The sequence below is a fragment of the Rhododendron vialii genome, chromosome 2a (assembly GCF_030253575.1).
Source record: "Rhododendron vialii isolate Sample 1 chromosome 2a, ASM3025357v1".
NCBI classification, from domain to species: Eukaryota; Viridiplantae; Streptophyta; class Magnoliopsida; order Ericales; family Ericaceae; genus Rhododendron; species Rhododendron vialii.
This window is the reverse complement of record NC_080558.1, coordinates 836185-852368: the sequence shown is the minus strand read 5'-3', so window position 1 is coordinate 852368 and position 16184 is coordinate 836185. Positions and strand designations below refer to the sequence as shown.

At 39.4% G+C, this 16184-nt stretch overlaps 2 protein-coding genes and 1 pseudogene across 2 annotated transcripts; 2 read left to right on the top strand and 1 right to left on the bottom strand.

Annotated features, from left to right (window-relative positions):
* Positions 1-309: 309 nt before the first annotated feature.
* Positions 310-2757, bottom strand: LOC131317669 (translationally-controlled tumor protein homolog). Its single transcript, XM_058347220.1, has 5 exons — positions 2593-2757; positions 1223-1296; positions 965-1093; positions 712-869; positions 310-603 (listed from the first exon to the last, which is right to left on the bottom strand). The coding sequence occupies exons 1-5, from the start codon at positions 2618-2620 to the stop codon at positions 486-488; spliced, it is 507 nt and encodes a 168-aa protein (XP_058203203.1). The 5' UTR covers positions 2621-2757; the 3' UTR covers positions 310-485.
* A 928-nt stretch (positions 2758-3685) lies between these two features.
* Positions 3686-12091, top strand: LOC131317668 (uncharacterized). Its single transcript, XM_058347219.1, has 9 exons — positions 3686-5381; positions 6080-6826; positions 8566-9066; positions 9582-9673; positions 9763-9850; positions 9941-10055; positions 10156-10282; positions 10632-10806; positions 11216-12091. Exons 1-9 carry the CDS (start codon positions 3930-3932, stop codon positions 11915-11917), a joined length of 3999 nt encoding a protein of 1332 aa, XP_058203202.1. The 5' UTR covers positions 3686-3929; the 3' UTR covers positions 11918-12091.
* A 754-nt stretch (positions 12092-12845) lies between these two features.
* Positions 12846-16084, top strand: LOC131317667 (chaperone protein dnaJ 49-like; annotated as a pseudogene).
* Positions 16085-16184: the final 100 nt, after the last annotated feature.

The window sequence follows — 16184 nt, the reverse complement described above, 5'->3', positions numbered from 1 at the left end:
TACTTTTGGATGGCCCATATCTCGCTCGGGCACCATGCGGGCACAACCATGTGGTGCCCACCCGATAACCAAAAATTTCTCTTTATCCATCATGTGAAATTTCAAGATCTCTCTGCCTTATCTGGATGCTTTTCACAACCACTTGCAAGAATATGCCTTCTTTAAATTCCTTCTCTGGCATTATCATGACAATAGATACATGCTACCCGACCATAAGAATCTTTCCTTTTTCCCCTCTTCTTTGAATACTTCAAAGGGTTCACTATAATAACTATGAAATCGGAAAGCTAGAACCAACCAAAACCAGAATTTCAATAAAATACCAATCCATGTTTATTAATTCCAAAGGTAGCATAATCCAATAGTAAAAAGGGAAACTCTAAGTTGCATAGTAGTACAAAACCCACACCAAAAATACGACTAAAAACATAAAACTAAAACACACTTTTCCCACTCGGAAGCGAAGCTATTAGCATTCCAACTTCTTAACACTTGACTTCCTTCAACCCATGGCCGAAGTACAAAAATGTTGGGTCAGTTGCACCTTCCTTGTAGAATGCAAACACCATGGTGCTGTCATCATGCATGCTCTCCCCGACGAAACTGCAAAAGCATGGCCCAACTCATTTATGCAAGAGGATACAAGTTATACGATATTGCAAGTTTTGCAACATTTAATATACATGTTGTCCAAGGGAATGTGTGACTTACAATTGGAGGTCACTGAGCTTCCCGAGCAAGAACTTGGTTGCCCCCTCGATGTTCTTCTTGAATTCCTCTTGTTTCTCTCCTTCCAGCTTGGGTGTCAACAACTTGATGTACTTCTTAATGTATGCAACGAACTGCTTCTTATCGAAAGGAGGTTGCTCCTGTAGAAGTCAAAACACACAAGTCACACTATTTCTCATGAGTTCACATTAAGTTTCTCCAAATGCTGTGAAAGCATTAGGCTGGTAAAACTAACCTGGAGCCTAAATGTGTCGACGATATCAACTACTTTGACAGCTTGATCATCAACACCCTCATCATCACCGCCGCCTTCAGCAGACGGGTTTGCACCAATGTCTACATCAACTGCTCCCTGAACAACCCACTGCAACAGGGCAAGCAAATGCAAACAAAAATATGTGAACTACAGAGTAAACAAATGATACATGAGTAATAAAAAAGTCTTGTTAGCATGACAGAGTAACGAAATAGATTCACTGAGACAGTTACTAACCTTCCCCTCAACTTCCCACAGCACCCCGTTATGGATTTCCTTGTATGGAAACGAGTCAGAGAGAAGCTCATCGCCTAAATCAGAGAACAAGATCCATAAGGATATTAGCAGAATATATAAATAAACATAGCGCAACTTGAGAAAAACTACAAATCTGCAGCATACAACAGCAATTACAAAAAGACTCAAACAGTGATGCATGCATGTCCACAAGTATTTCTCCTAATCAAGAACAAGGGACATCAACAAATCTGAACACGCAAATACTTATATTAATGAGTCAGGTTTGTTCGCTATGGTAAATTAGAAGGCTCAAGAAATAGAGGAGCAAATCTATGCTGCCATCACTGCATTAACCGCCAATGCCACAATATAAAAGAGAGAAATTTGAGAAGTACCCCATGAAATATTTCAATGAAGAAAATCACTTTGCAAGCTTATGGCGTTTTCCTATCCGTTTATGGACGGTAGTGTGGGCAAGGTATATATTTTACAATCTAAGACAAGGTAGACCAGGCAATAGCAACCAGCATCTGGGTGCATCGAGTTGTACTCCAATCTAATAAAGCACTAAATTTTCAATCTTCAATATACTTCAATTCAACTCAACCTTACAGGTTCCAACTCCGATCAAGAAGAAATGGCCATTAAGCATGACTAGATGCCCGGGCACACGTGGTTCGGGTGGAAATTGTATAATGCTACAGAGGAAAATCTTCAATTGAGATTAATCTTTAATTAAATCTGATTTGTGAAAGTAGAAAAGAGGGAAGAAGAAAGCAGCTTTTTCTCCTTCTTCTTCTTCTTGACAGTTTAGGAAATTAAAACGTGAGCCAACCCAACTTATGGGGTGTTCCCTTTTTAAATAGTAATAGATGTGTGTACATATGTATATATATACGTAGTATTATATAATAGATATTAAAGATCTATCTACTATACAGTACTCCAGTCATCGACCTAAAAGAAATCTAATCAAGCAAACTGGCTATCAAACCACATCAAAACACAATCAAATCGCCAAATTCAACACAGATCTAAAAACAGATGTAACAGCTAGCCACGTGATACATAAAACCCAACAGAAAGATCCTTCTTTTTTTGGTGCTCCGGATTATGAACAGAAAGATCTACTCAACATGAAAAAAAAAAAAAACGCAATCTTTATTTTCTGTAAATTATACAAACAGAGGCAATCTTAACAAAGGTAAAATTTTACCCAGATTAAAAATCTAAAAACAATCAATATGAACATACCACACCAAGATTATATATATATATATATATATATATATATATATATTGAGAGAGAGAGAGAGAGAGAGAGAGAGAGAGAGAGAGAGAGAGAGAGAGAGAGAGAGAGGGGGTACCGGTGAGCAAGTCCTGGTAGACCAACATGATTGCAGAGCTAACTCTGAGATCGTTCCACCAAACAAGGGGAGGAGAGAGAGCAAAGAGGAACACGGAAAGAGGAGAGAGAGCAAAGAGGGCGAAAGAGGGTTCAGAAATAATTAGACAGAGAATATATAGGCGAGGGTTTGGGGGAAGAAGAAGAATTCGATGGGGTCTCTGATTTTACCAAAATAGAACCCTCTTTTGATTAATTGGCAATCGTATCCTTCTTTTTTTGGGCCTGAAGGCCCGTCAAGTTCTAAAGTAGTGTAGAAATGGGCTTTGTATGGGTGAGCCCAGCATTTGAAAGCAGACCACACCTTCCTGTGGTAAAAAGCCCTTGTTTTAGTTTTTTTATTTCCTTTTTGTCTTTTCGTGTAGTAGAGTTTAAAAAAAGCAAAGTGTGAAGTTTTTTCCCCCCTTAATTTAGATCTCATCTTTTATAATATTTTATTTTGATCTATTGAATTTAGTTTTGAAATATTTTTTTTGGGTTTCTTTTCTTAAAAATTTTAAGGATTAAAACTAGTGTATAAACAAAAAGGAAAAAAATCTAACTGTGGCTCATGTAGATAATTTGGGGATATTTTTCTTTTTTAACATATGATAATTGCATTTTTTAAAACCCATGTTGTGGCGGATGCCGCTAGGCCTAGCAATCGGATCTGCCCCGCTCCGAATGGGACGGGTTTCCCACCTCATTTTCAGGTATAGGGTCGGGGTCGGGGTGAAAATTTTAAAATCCGTCCTGATTTGGGGTGAAAGTATCCCGCCCCAAAATGTATTTTTATATAAAACTATTTTTTTACCCGAATCTAATTATCATTATACTAAAAAAACCTTATATTCTTACCTTTATATTTTCACTATTATACTAAAACACCACTTTATTTATACCTATTTTCTTTTATTTTGCTTTTAAGTTAACAATTTTTTTACGGAGCAGGGTGAGGGCAGGTAAACCCATTTCCCGATAAGAGCAGAAACGAGAGTACCCAAAAAACACCTGGTCAAAATCGGGGTCATGTGATAATTTTTGAGGCGGGATCGGATACGCAAAAAATCGTCTCACTCCATTCTTGGACCAATTTTCAAAAAATTGGTGCGATTTTCATTTCATTTGTTAGCGAGGGAGGTGTATTTCCCACTTCCTAGATGCCAGAACAATGATCCAATTTATCCCAAAAATTTGAAGCGGGAACGCCAAAATTTTGAAGCTCTATCGAGTGCCGGGAACGAAGTAGACGCAGAGAGAGAGAGAGAGAGAGAGAGAGAGAGTTGCAGGGCAAGCACCACCGACCTCCCAAACCCAACAATGGACGAAACCATTCACCGAATCATCTCATCCCTCCAAACCCACCACTCTCTCTCCTCCTCCCCCACCCCTATCTCCTCCCAAACCCTCTCAGACCTCCAAACCCTACTAGACAACCAAGACATCCAAACCCTCTTCGACGAGCTACCTCCGAACAACCTCTCTCCCATCTCTCTCCTCCCTCCACTCACCTCCGCCCTCGACTCGGGTCCCGCCCACTTATCCCTATCCGCCTCAAAAGTCTACCTTTCCCTCCTCCTCGCCCCTAATTCCCCTGTCTTCACCCTCTTCACTCCCATGGCCTTTTTCTCTCTCCTTCGCTCCGTCCGCCGGTGTTTTAAAAACCCGAGTTTCACGCCTCCCGATAAGCGGGCCCGGAAGAAGAAGGGTGGTGGCTGGGCCGGGCCTTCGCGAAACCAGGCTCGAAATGCTGAGGATTGCCAAGCAGGAAAGGAAGAGGGTGAAAGGAGGAAATTTGATGTGAGGGTATTGTTCTGTGTGCTGGAAAGGTTGGAACTTGTTCTGGGTTTGATTCATTTGGACAGGTTTCCTGATAGTTTGAAGTCTTTGATTCAAACCGTGGCTGAAATACCAGTAATGGCAGTTGAGGTGAGTGGAAATTCGGGCAATTTTAGTAAGTTGTGTGATCTGTGCTCGCGGATTTTGAGCGAAGTATTGAGGCCTGAGCACGGGGATCAAACGGTTAGTGCAGCTGAGGAGTTGAAGTCGTTGTCGATGTTGATTCTGTTGTTTAAATCTCAAGCTCGGGCCTTTGGAGTTGGGTTTGTGGTGAAAAGAGTCATGGGTATGGCGAAGGATTCGGGTGAAATCAAGAAGGCAATTGTGAATTTGCCAAAATATTTAGTTCACAAGGCGCCTGAGAAGGCTGAGGGAAGGGCTTCTGCTGTGGAAGCAATAATGGAGATTGTTAGAGCAATGGAATACGAAGATCAAATCGGGTTTGTGGAGTATGTAGTGAAGATGACTCAAGGAAAGGCCCAGCTCAGGCTCTTGGCTGTGGATCTTGTTCCAATGCTAATGATGTCTTGTAGAGACCCTTTGGGGATAAATTTGGAAACGGGGGTTGAGAATTCTTGGGGGTTGAGGTGTTTAGAGGCTTTGGTTCAGCGGTGTTCGGATGCAACTGCAGGGATACGGGCTCGTGCTCTGATGAATGTGGCTCAGTTGGTGGGGTTTTTATCAGGTGATGATAGGTGTTGGGAAGTGTTGAAGGGAGTAATGAAGAGTAGTGGTATGGGGATGAATGAACTGCTGAGGAAAAGGTGCACAGATGAGAAAGCAGCTGTGAGAAAGGCTGCTCTTGTTCTGATTTCGAAATTGATAGCTCTTCTGGGTGGGAGCTGTGATGAAGATGTGCTGAAGACAATGGGCATGGCTTGTTCAGATCCACTTGTTAGCATACGTAAAGCGGCTGTTTCAGCTCTCTCTGAGGTTAAGTTATTGCCTGTATTTATGTTTTGTTTCTTACCCCTAATTATCTTGGAGTAGTCCAGATTTATCCAGTTATTCAGTCTTAATAATAGTTAGCAATACTGTTGCTAGATACGCCAACACCTACCTCCCCATGTAACAACTTTATTCACAAAGTGCATATCAGTTTTCTCTTTTTCATTAGAAAAGACTTCACATTTGCAACGAATCTTGTGCATTTCTTTGTCACATTTGTGATGCAATTCTATTCAAAGCCACATGAGCTGTGTAAGCACAAGAAACCACCAACCTGTTTGAATGATAGCAAGTTCTCAATTTACACTACGTCTATTCGATCAGTTAGGAATGTTTGACTTGGGTTACCAGATTGAGATAGTCCTGGTTCTACGTTTGAGTTTCAAAATGAATGACAACATTTTTGGACAAGTCGAACACTTCCAAACTGTGAGCTTTCTGTATAGACAAAGTGGTGGATTTCTGCGTTGATTTTGAAGTAAATTCTATCAAAAACACTTCTTTAACTACTTTAGGTCAAAATATTTATAATGATAAGTTGTAGTAAAAATTTTGTGCACCGAAGAATGGCTTCCTCCATCTATGCATGTTCATTTGTCTGTGATCAACCTTCAGCTCCCAGTTCTTATATAAGCACGTGCATGTTATCGTTTAACTCATGCAATGCGGCATTGGGTTTGTAGGCCTTTAGAACATTCTCGGATGATAGCGTGACTAAAGAGTGGCTACATTCCATTCCACGATTAATAACTGATAACGAATCAAGTATTCAAGAAGAATGTGAGAACTTGTTTCTAGAATTGGTCTTGGAACGGGTGACCAGAGCTGGACATACTAATTTCCCAAATAGCAAATCATTTTCCAATGATCCAATTGTGAAGGCAAAAAGTTTCGAAAGGGAGGTTGCGTTTATCTTCCCTGAAGGAGTCTTAGGTCTATTGAGGGAGATTTGTAATGGTGAGGTGATGCCTTGGGTGAAAAAGATCTGTGTAAGCCTGGGAAAGAAGAAACGGCTCAAGCCCAAACTTGCTAGTGCTCTACAGAATATCATAAGGACATCTGAGTCCATATGGCTGAGTCATTCAAGGCCAATAGAGAAGTGGACAGCTCCTCCTGGTGCTTGGCTACTTCTATCAGAGGTTTCGGCGTTCCTTTCTAAAGCAGTGGATTGGGAGTTCCTCTATCATCATTGGAAACTCATTGACAAGCATGAACCGAATGGCGAGGTTAGGAGCCCTTTTCAACAGGGATTTGCTGATGAAGATGTTGTGGGTACCTATGAGTCCGATTCTGTAACTTGGGCAGGAGATCGTGTCTTCCTTTTGCAAACAATCTCTAATGTTTCTGCAGAACTGCCTCCTGAACCTGCAGCAGATTTAGCTCATGAATTGCTTACACGAATTGAGGACTTTAACATGCATTCCGCAGAGGTATTGTTCCAATATTGTCACTTGTGCTTTGTAGTGTCTTTTGGAGGATCATCCATTAATTATTGCAGAATCCATGATGGTTTGGAGTTACATTTGGTCCAATGGATGTATGAATGATAGCTATATATGTAATTCTCTCTTTTTTTCCTTGCCCCTGCTGTATTCGTGTCCCCATTGTTTGAGATTACCGTTCGTATTCGTAACCCTGTTCTGTTGTAGTTGTCGAAGTTGAAAACTTGAACTTAGGAGGGAGTTTCAGAACGAAAAGAAGTTGAGAAATTCGTACTGCCATATGCATCAATTCCTTATCTGTATCTGTATCCATCAAAATGTCTTCTTTGTCCATATGTGTCCATTTGCTTGAATGCTTTTGTTGCTTCTTTAAAAGCTTACTAGAGGATGAGGCAAACTCTGATGCGTGTGCAAACTGTTTTTTGTCGTTGCCGACAAACAGAAACAACAATATCGAAAATGCAAGTTCACAAATCAATAATTCTGATGGGAGAAAAATAGACAAATGATTAATTTTCGGATCACACTCACACACAACACATGTACTTAACAGAGACCAAGTCTTACCGTGGAAGCATAACAGAACTTGATGAAACAGAATACCCATGTTAACTTGCAAAATGGATAGTTTCCTGTTGGTCCTAAAATTCTCCTTCAATAGTCCCTTTCTTTCTGTTTTCACTGAGCCCATAACTCTGGGTAGGCGGGGGGAAGCAGTTATGTTGAGGGGCAGTTGAATTTTCTAAAAACGAGGTGAAACATTGAAGAAGATTGTGTCTTGTATTAGTTTACACATTTGTCCTTACCTACACTACTTATTTACTGAATGATTAGGCAGGTTGGCAATTGAAACTTGAGGGTATTTTAGGGTTTAGTGTGAGTCAGTCTCAAAAAGGTGTCCACACCAATTGTTGGTCTCCCTTTATATGATAGAATAGATTTAGTAATGCGTAGATTGGATGATCTAGTATATGCAATTACGTGTGAATTTGTTTAACTGCCAGAAATCAAGCTCAAGTTATCTGATTGTAACTTTGGGTGTTGTACTTGAGTTTAACTTTAAAACTCACACAAAAAGAGGAACTTGATAGGCTTTTCCTAGGGTCTGTATTTGGTTTCTACCCAAAGAACCAAAAGTACACATGCATGCTCCTATTTTTTTTTGCCACAGTGCGCATTATTCTGATGCACTAGCACCATTTACAACCAAATTACTTAACATTAAGACTGGCTTTTGGCATCTGCTTGTCATTCCAAAGCCTGAACAGTATTGGCAAATGGTATACTTCCAAGAAAGGAACTCCTACCAGTGTGTTCTCTATCTCTACGTTAATCATAAACGACTCAAAAAAATGGACAAGGTGCTCCTATTAGATGTACCTTTTTGGCAATGGTCTTATGATACATGTTATGCCCTGCACTTTATTTATGAAGCACATATATGTATCCTTTAGGAAGGAAACAGTTAGGTTGTTGATATCCCTTGTTTTATGGAATACAAACACGCGTATGATATGCGGCATACGCCCAAAGAAATTAACTACTTGACTTAAAAAAGGGAATGCACATTGTCTTTAAGAGAATGCTGTTCCATACTGAATTTCATGGAAAGAAGAATTCACATGACCAAAATTCATTAATTTCCCATCCAAAAGTTGCATTTGTGTCTTACTTTTGCAATCAGTTTTTCTTAGTCACTATGTGACCAGTGATATATTTGACGTCAGGTTAATGCGCATGTGAAAGCACTCAGAACATTGTGCAAGCGGAAAGCTTTGACTATTGAAGAAGCTGATGGTCTTGTTAAGAAATGGGTACACCAGCTTCTATCCAAAGCTTCCCAAGTTTTGGACATGTTCATTGCAAAGGATTCAGAAGGCAACAAGGATACCGGCTTTCTTACGCCGCCTACAAGTGGGATTAAGAAGGGCCAGAGAGCAGCAGCAGACACCACATTCAGATTGTTATCACAAGCAATTATTGCAACTTATACTATTGGGTCCTTGGTTATAGTTTGTCCTTTAGCCGATTTGAAAGCCATTATTCCTGTTTTACACACCATTATTACTTCCGGGAGTTCTGGCCCAAAATTGAACAAGTTACCACACCCTGTGGATTCTATCAAACAGACAGTGCCTTCTTTGTATATCCAAGCTTGGCTAACAATGGGGAAGATATGCCTTGCGGATGGGAAACTTGCAAAACGCTATATTCCATTATTTGTACAGGTATGACTTTGGAGTCACCGTAGTTGACCAGCATGTGTTAAGAAACTAGTTCTAGAGAATCACAAATCTTAGGATCTGTTTGCATATATGCTGTTCTAAATGAAACTATTTGACATTACTACGCACTCTAGCTTCACAAGCTAAATGTAGCTAAAGATCTTGTATGTTTGTTTAAATTGAACATTAAATCCCTTTATGTGAAATCTACATGCTAACAGAGCCTTACGGGGGTTGGTGCTCAGCATTTCTTTCCATGTGATCATGAGTCCATGACCCACCTGACCTGAAATCATTGTATTTAATTTGATTACTTTTATATTTTTTGAATATGAAACTATGCAAGTATTCACTTTGATGATTTCTTTCCAAATAATTCCCACTGAAATTTGGCAGTATAACCAGCTTCCTGGCATTAGCTTTGTTTCATATTAAGTTTCTCAAGTTGTTCTCTGACGATGAAATACTCTGCTCAGTTTCTGAATCCACAGTTTCTCTCTCTGCTTGTCATGATATAGGAGCTTGAAAAGAGTGATTGTGCAGCCCTTCGCAATAACATTGTTGTAATGATGGCGGATTTCTGCATACGATATACTGCTCTAGTTGACTGGTGAGACCCTTTTTTGTTTTCTTGGCTTAACTAAAAGTGGTTCTGGATTATTCTTCTAAATTCTCACTAGCTATTTGTGAAGTAAACAGTTACATATCGAAGATCACTAAGTGTCTCCGCGATCCGTGTGAGCTTGTGAGGAGGCAGACATTTATACTACTCTCAAGATTATTACAGGTTCATTTTTTTTGTCACTTTCAAAGTTTTATGCTTTCCATTTTGAAGGTAATTTTCGTGAACTGACTTCTTTAATTCACTCATATTTAGAGAGACTATGTGAAGTGGAGAGGAGTACTTTTCCTACGGTTTCTGTTATCCCTGGTTGACGAATCTGAAAGAATACGGCAACAAGCTGATTTTCTCTTTGGGAATATCTTAAAAGGTTGTTATGGTTTCACACTGTTATCACTTCACAAAATTCATTCGAACCGATGATCTAAGTCTGTTGTCTGGCCTTGACTTCATTTGTCATTTGTTTGTAGCCAAGGCACCACTTCTAGCTTATAATAGTTTTGTCGAAGCCATTTTTGTCCTGAATGACTGTGATGCCCATAGTGGACATGGTAGATCCCAGAGTTCAAGATCCGAGAGCAGGCTTTTCTCTATTAGGTATGTGACGGCTGATTGGTATTGTTTTTGTTTTCTGTTCTCATTTGCTACCAAAGATAAATTTGTTTGGTCATCCATTCCCGAAACTAATTTTTTCGAGTACTTGAAAACAACCCATTTTTAGAAAAACACCAAAAAGATGTTTTCAAACTCTCGAAAACTGTTTCCAGTGATTTTTGAGTTCCATGAGAAAAGGATTGTTTTCTGCTTTCAAGACAGTTTCTGAAAAGCCTTCTGCAAAACTTCATGCAAAATGACAAACAAACAGAAGAGTTTGGTAGATGTAAAGATAACCACTACTTTGTTGAAGTGACCATGCCATAATTTGGTTTAAATCTTCCTTTTCCAGAGGTAACGATGAGAGGTCGAGGACTAAAAGAATGCACATCTATGTTTCGTTGCTGAAACAAATGGCTCCAGAGCACCTTTTGGCCACTTTTGCCAAAGTATGTGCAGAGATCCTTGCTTCTGCATCTGATGGTATGCTGAATACCGAAGATGCTACCGGACAAGCAGTTTTGCAGGTACTAACTTTGTAAAGAAATCTATATCTATCAAGTTTATCTAAATCTGAGTTCGATAGCCAATCCCATTGAAGCAGTTAAGCTCCTCTGCAGCTGCTAGATTTGTCACCATTGAAATGGTACCATGCAATGAAAGAGGTTGCTGTATTATTTTACTAAGTAGTGAAAGAAGTGAACTGCAATAGGTTTTTTTTTTTTTCCCGTGTGGGTGAAATGGGTAGCAATAAACCTGAACCATTAAAGAGTCACTTGGTATGGCCCATTCTGCTTTATTGTTCGTACTTTTTTAAAGTTGATATTTGCAATTTTCAGAAAAGGAAAAGAATCACAAAAGATATAAGCATCGCTTCGTGTCCTTTTTGTTATGTTTCTTTCATGTAACCTATGCTATTGAATGTGAAAACAACAGGATGCTTTCCAGATTCTTGCATGCAAAGAAATCCGAATACCCTTTACCCGAGGAGGATCATCATCTGACTTGGGAGACATGGATGAAGAAGGTGGAGATACTGGAGGAGGAGGAGGTTCACCTGCAGCTGCTGCTAGAGGAAGGGTTATAACACAAGCAGTCAAAAAAGGGCTTATCCAAAACACCATCCCCATATTCATAGAGCTGAAAAGGCTTTTAGAAAGCAAAAACAGCCCCTTAACAGGATCCCTCATGGAATGCCTCCGAATCCTTCTCAAGGACTACAAGAATGAGATTGATGAAATACTGGTAGCTGATAAGCAGCTTCGGAAAGAGCTTATGTATGACATGCAAAAGTACGAATCACTCAAGGCCAAATCGACTGCTGCTGAAGCGGTTGCAATTGTTAAAAAAGAAGGTGCTTTCCGTTCACCAAGTATTTCCAAGGTTGCGATTGAAAGAAGTGTACAACACAAGAAGGTCCAGGAGCAGTTGAGAAGTGGTCCCTCGAAAGTGGCTTCGGCTGTGGCGGATAAGGTGGCTGCAGCTACGGCTCGGTCAGTGCTTAGGGAAGTGAACAATGGGGGTTTAACGCCACCATTAAGTGCCATGAGTGTGCCTAAGCTTAAGGGTTCTAACCCCCCTTCCGTACTGGAATCTTTGAGGAGGAGACAGTGTTTTGACTCTGATGAAGAGAATTGATCACATTACTACATGCTTCTAAAGGCCATATGGAAATTTGTAATTCTGCATTTTGTTGTAAGCTTATTCCATTGTAAATGTAACATCCTTACTAGCTTAAAAGAACATGTCTGATAAAGTCAAAATACACGATTTGGTAGAACCCAATAAATTTTTTTTGCATCTGACTCTAAATTTGCATGTTTCTCAATGTTATTGCTGCCAAGTTATGCTTGTCAACAATCCAACTTCGGCATGTTAGGCTATATAGTTTGTTGTTTTTAGTACATAATTGTAATCCTTGCAATTAATCTAGTTTTTTTTTTTGGTCCCAGGCGACTATTATTGTACGTCGGTTTCAGTGTAATCTTAGTCATACTATTACTCAAAAGATTCTTCTCAAAAAGAGACTATTGTGCATATAGAAGATTTGACCTCCTGTTATCCTAAACCTCTGTAAGAAGAATCTCTTTGGCAATTCCAACGCTAGGCATATTTTGCCAATTTGGACCATTTTGCCCCCTGTTATTGTACTAGTTGTTAGAATTCCGAAAGATTTCTGTTTATTTTCTTCGTCATAGTAAACGGTTGCAATTGTTGTTTTATACTTTTATTGTTTAATATGATCTTGGAAACTATGACGGTCTTTGATTTTTCCTTTTCAATTTTTTACCATTTTATATATATATGAGAATAAATTATTTGCGGTACTCCGTAAATAAGTTATTATGAATCTCAATCTCAGCCGTTCAAAAGTGTTTTGGACGATCCGAATTAAAAATAATTTATTACCGGTATTAGACAATTTACTATTGCTAATAAATTATTTTAAATTCAAAACACAAAGATGCCGAGATTGAGATTGAGTGCATCCGCGAATAAATTATTCTCGTATTACTCCTGGATGGGAAGTCAATGTGATCATCCTATAGATGTAAGGTGGTCCATGTATTTTACTACTCCACAATTGTTCTCTCTTGATGGTCCATCTCTGCAATAGTCTCTCTCTATGCCCGAATCAGGTAATGCGTGTACTTCTAACCCTGATTTCGTGTAGTTCTTGAAGTTTTCCCTACGATCTGTCTTCTAATTCATACACGAACCCCCTTATTATAAAACCTAATTTGCATTGCTTTCTCTGTTTTAGGCGATCCAAAATCTCATTCGTAACCATAGATATCATAGCCTTATGCTTTTCTTGCTGAGTTTGATGCTAGTCTCTGAAGCTTTGTGAGTTAATAACAGGGCTGAATTGTAATTAAAAATCCAATTTATTTCCAATTGGGTCTTCAAAATTATGGATGGTAACAAGGTCGAAGCTTTAAGATGCATTGGTATTGCCAAGGAGGCAATTGCATCAGGCAAAAAGCAACGCGCGCTGAAATTCATTGGAATTGCGCTACGGCTTGACCATAATTTATCGGTTGATGATCTTTTAATCGCTTGCGAGAGTTTAGATTCGGAGACTCCTGTTCCTTCTAATAATGACAGTGCTAAGAATGAGCCAGTTGTGGCTAAAGTTGATGAGGATTCACATGGGGAGCCTAGTTATTCAGAAGAGAATGTTCAGCACTTCAGCTGATTAGGGAAATTAACAGAAGTAAGGATTACTATGAAATCCTTGGTCTAGAAAAGAGTTGTTCGGTGGAGGAGATTAGAAAGGCGTATAGGAAAATGTCGTTGAAAGTTCATCCTGACAAGAACAAGGCCCCGGTTCTGAGGAGGCGTTTAAGAAATTAAGGCATTCAAGTGTTTAAGCAATGATGACTCGAGGACACAGTACGATCAGACAAGTTTGGTTGAGGAATTTGAGCATAACCAGCAGTATAATGTCAGAAGGAGAGGAACGGGGAACGATTTTTTGCATGAGGATTTTGATTTGGACGAGATATTCAGGGCGTTCTTTGGACAGACATGTTTCGGGAGGCTCGGGTTTATAGGACTAGGAGGACTACCAATCAACATCAGGAAGATTTCGGTGGAGGGGGCCTAATCTGACCATTCTTTTTCAGTTGGTGCCGTTTTTGTTGATAGTCTTGCTTGCTTATCTGCCCTTTTCAGAGCCTGATTATTCTTTGCAGAAGAACCATTCCTATCAGTTCCATAGGACGTCTGAGAAACACGGAGTGGAGTTTTATGTTAAATTGCCGGAGTTTGATCAGAACTTTCCAGTTGGAGGCCCTGCTCAAGATGATGTTGAGAACTATGTGATAAGGGATTACAAAAATCTGCTTGGTCGTTACTGCCATGTACTGCCATGTAGAACTCCAGAGGCGTCAATGGAGTAGGAACCTGCCTACTCCTCATTGCAAGAAGCTTCAGGAGTTTGGGATAGCATGAAGGTCAGCTGAAGAGTCCCTATACTTTTACATTAAGAACTGTGTTTGAGTTTCGGGAAAATGACGGCCCAGGACTTGTTTTGATAATTAATATTCGCCTAGGACAAGCTAAGAACATTTGTTAATTCTGAAAATGTCCTTGGCGGGTATTAATTATCAAAACACGTCATTGGCCATCATTTTCCCTTAGTTTCTTGTGCTGCTTTGTGTTTTGTTTGGAATCTATTTGTAGGTGTTCTGTGCTAAAATGTTAGGTTAGCAGTCCACCCGAGTTGTATGTATGTTTTGGCTATCAGTGGTCTTCTTTCGCTGTTGTGTTGAGATATTTTTCCTGGTGAGTCCAGGATTATTAGGTTTGAACTTTCAACCCATGTTTCGTGTTTCATTCTCGTGATACACAATCTAGAGAAACTTTATATAAAGTCAGATGCCAGCAACATGCAAAAGCATAAAAGATATTTCCAGATGACTTCATGCTATGATAAAGTAATTAGTAGCAGTTACCGGTAGTATGTTTGTCTGTCGATATGTTGAGTTATTTAGCTTTAGTGGTTGCCTGCCAAAAAACTTGATTAAGAGACTGGAAGAAGTTATCTTTCTTTTGGAGAAGAAAAAGGTACAATGACAATGCTTGCAACAATCGACACATAATGACAAATATTGAATATAGGATTCTCTACCTCTTTACTAAATAGTGATCTCATTATTGCCCACTCTAGCAAAAATACCTATAAGAGACCTTACTGACTCAACTCAAAGTTTGTTTTCGGTGTCTAATGAGGTTAAATTTAAGGAGTGTGTTTTGCTTAATGTAAGAAAAGAATCCTTATTATTATTATTATTATATCTTGGCAAGAATACGATATTTCATGGTAATTGACCGCTAACAAACTATAAATGTCCGCACTCACAGTGTTTGAAGTGTCCTCTCATCACCCCATCCTTTCTTATTCCTTGCAACCCATTCACACACATAAAATTTTCGCAAGACTCGTATTGGGTAGGGAGAATAAAAGATAGACGTTTGATAGGCCTCATGTAGTCATAATATAAGGTGCTTTGTATTTAAAGTGGAAGTAATGGATCCTTTCTCGTTGAAACTTGCCCGGAGTAATGGATTTGCAATTTTTTTAAATTTTTTTACTCTACTGCTGCAAGTTTCCACAATGCCAAGTCCATTTTTCTTTGGATTTAGAAATTGATACAATGCTCTGCCAAGTACTTTTTAGCATCTCTTTGATGTCCTACTCAAACTTGATGTGGGTTAGATTCTAAAGTTTGCACCATGGAATGTATATGGTCTGTTTTTTTAGCAGGTTCAGACTCCGTACACTTCCATTGTGGATGTAGGGTTTCGTCTTGCACATTTACTAGTTCTGATGAGACTCGTATTTGCATTTTCTGAAAGCAGGGTTTGTGTCTAGAGCAACAGAGACTCAAATGGCTATGAATAATATGGTGGCTGTCATATAGTACGATGATGAGCCTTGAATTGAAACAGCTACCGGTATGATAGGAAGATAGTAGGGTTCAGTTGCACAGATGTTACCTGGAGCTTCTGCCTTCTACTTCTAGAGCAACCTTATCTTCCAAGGTCACCCAAGATGGTGTCATGGAGGGTTTTTTTTTCCGGAACCCAGATCGCATTACAGCTTTTGGTTTCTTGCATAGTGCGAATTCTCCGCAGGGGATTTGATGCCTAGTCAGTTGGATGATAGCATTGAAGCTATCTCAATTCCACAATAAGATTCAAATATGATTTTTTGTATGTTAGTTGTTTTAAGCTTTGATGATTTCTTGGTCTTGTATTGCAGTTCCTACTCTAGCTATATGGTTACAAGTCTCTCTCTCTCTCTCTCTCTCTCTCTCTCTCTGACTGATGGAAAGATGATGATATTGGACTACGGAGTGAGCCTCAAATAGTCTTCTAATAGGCAGGGTGAAGACCA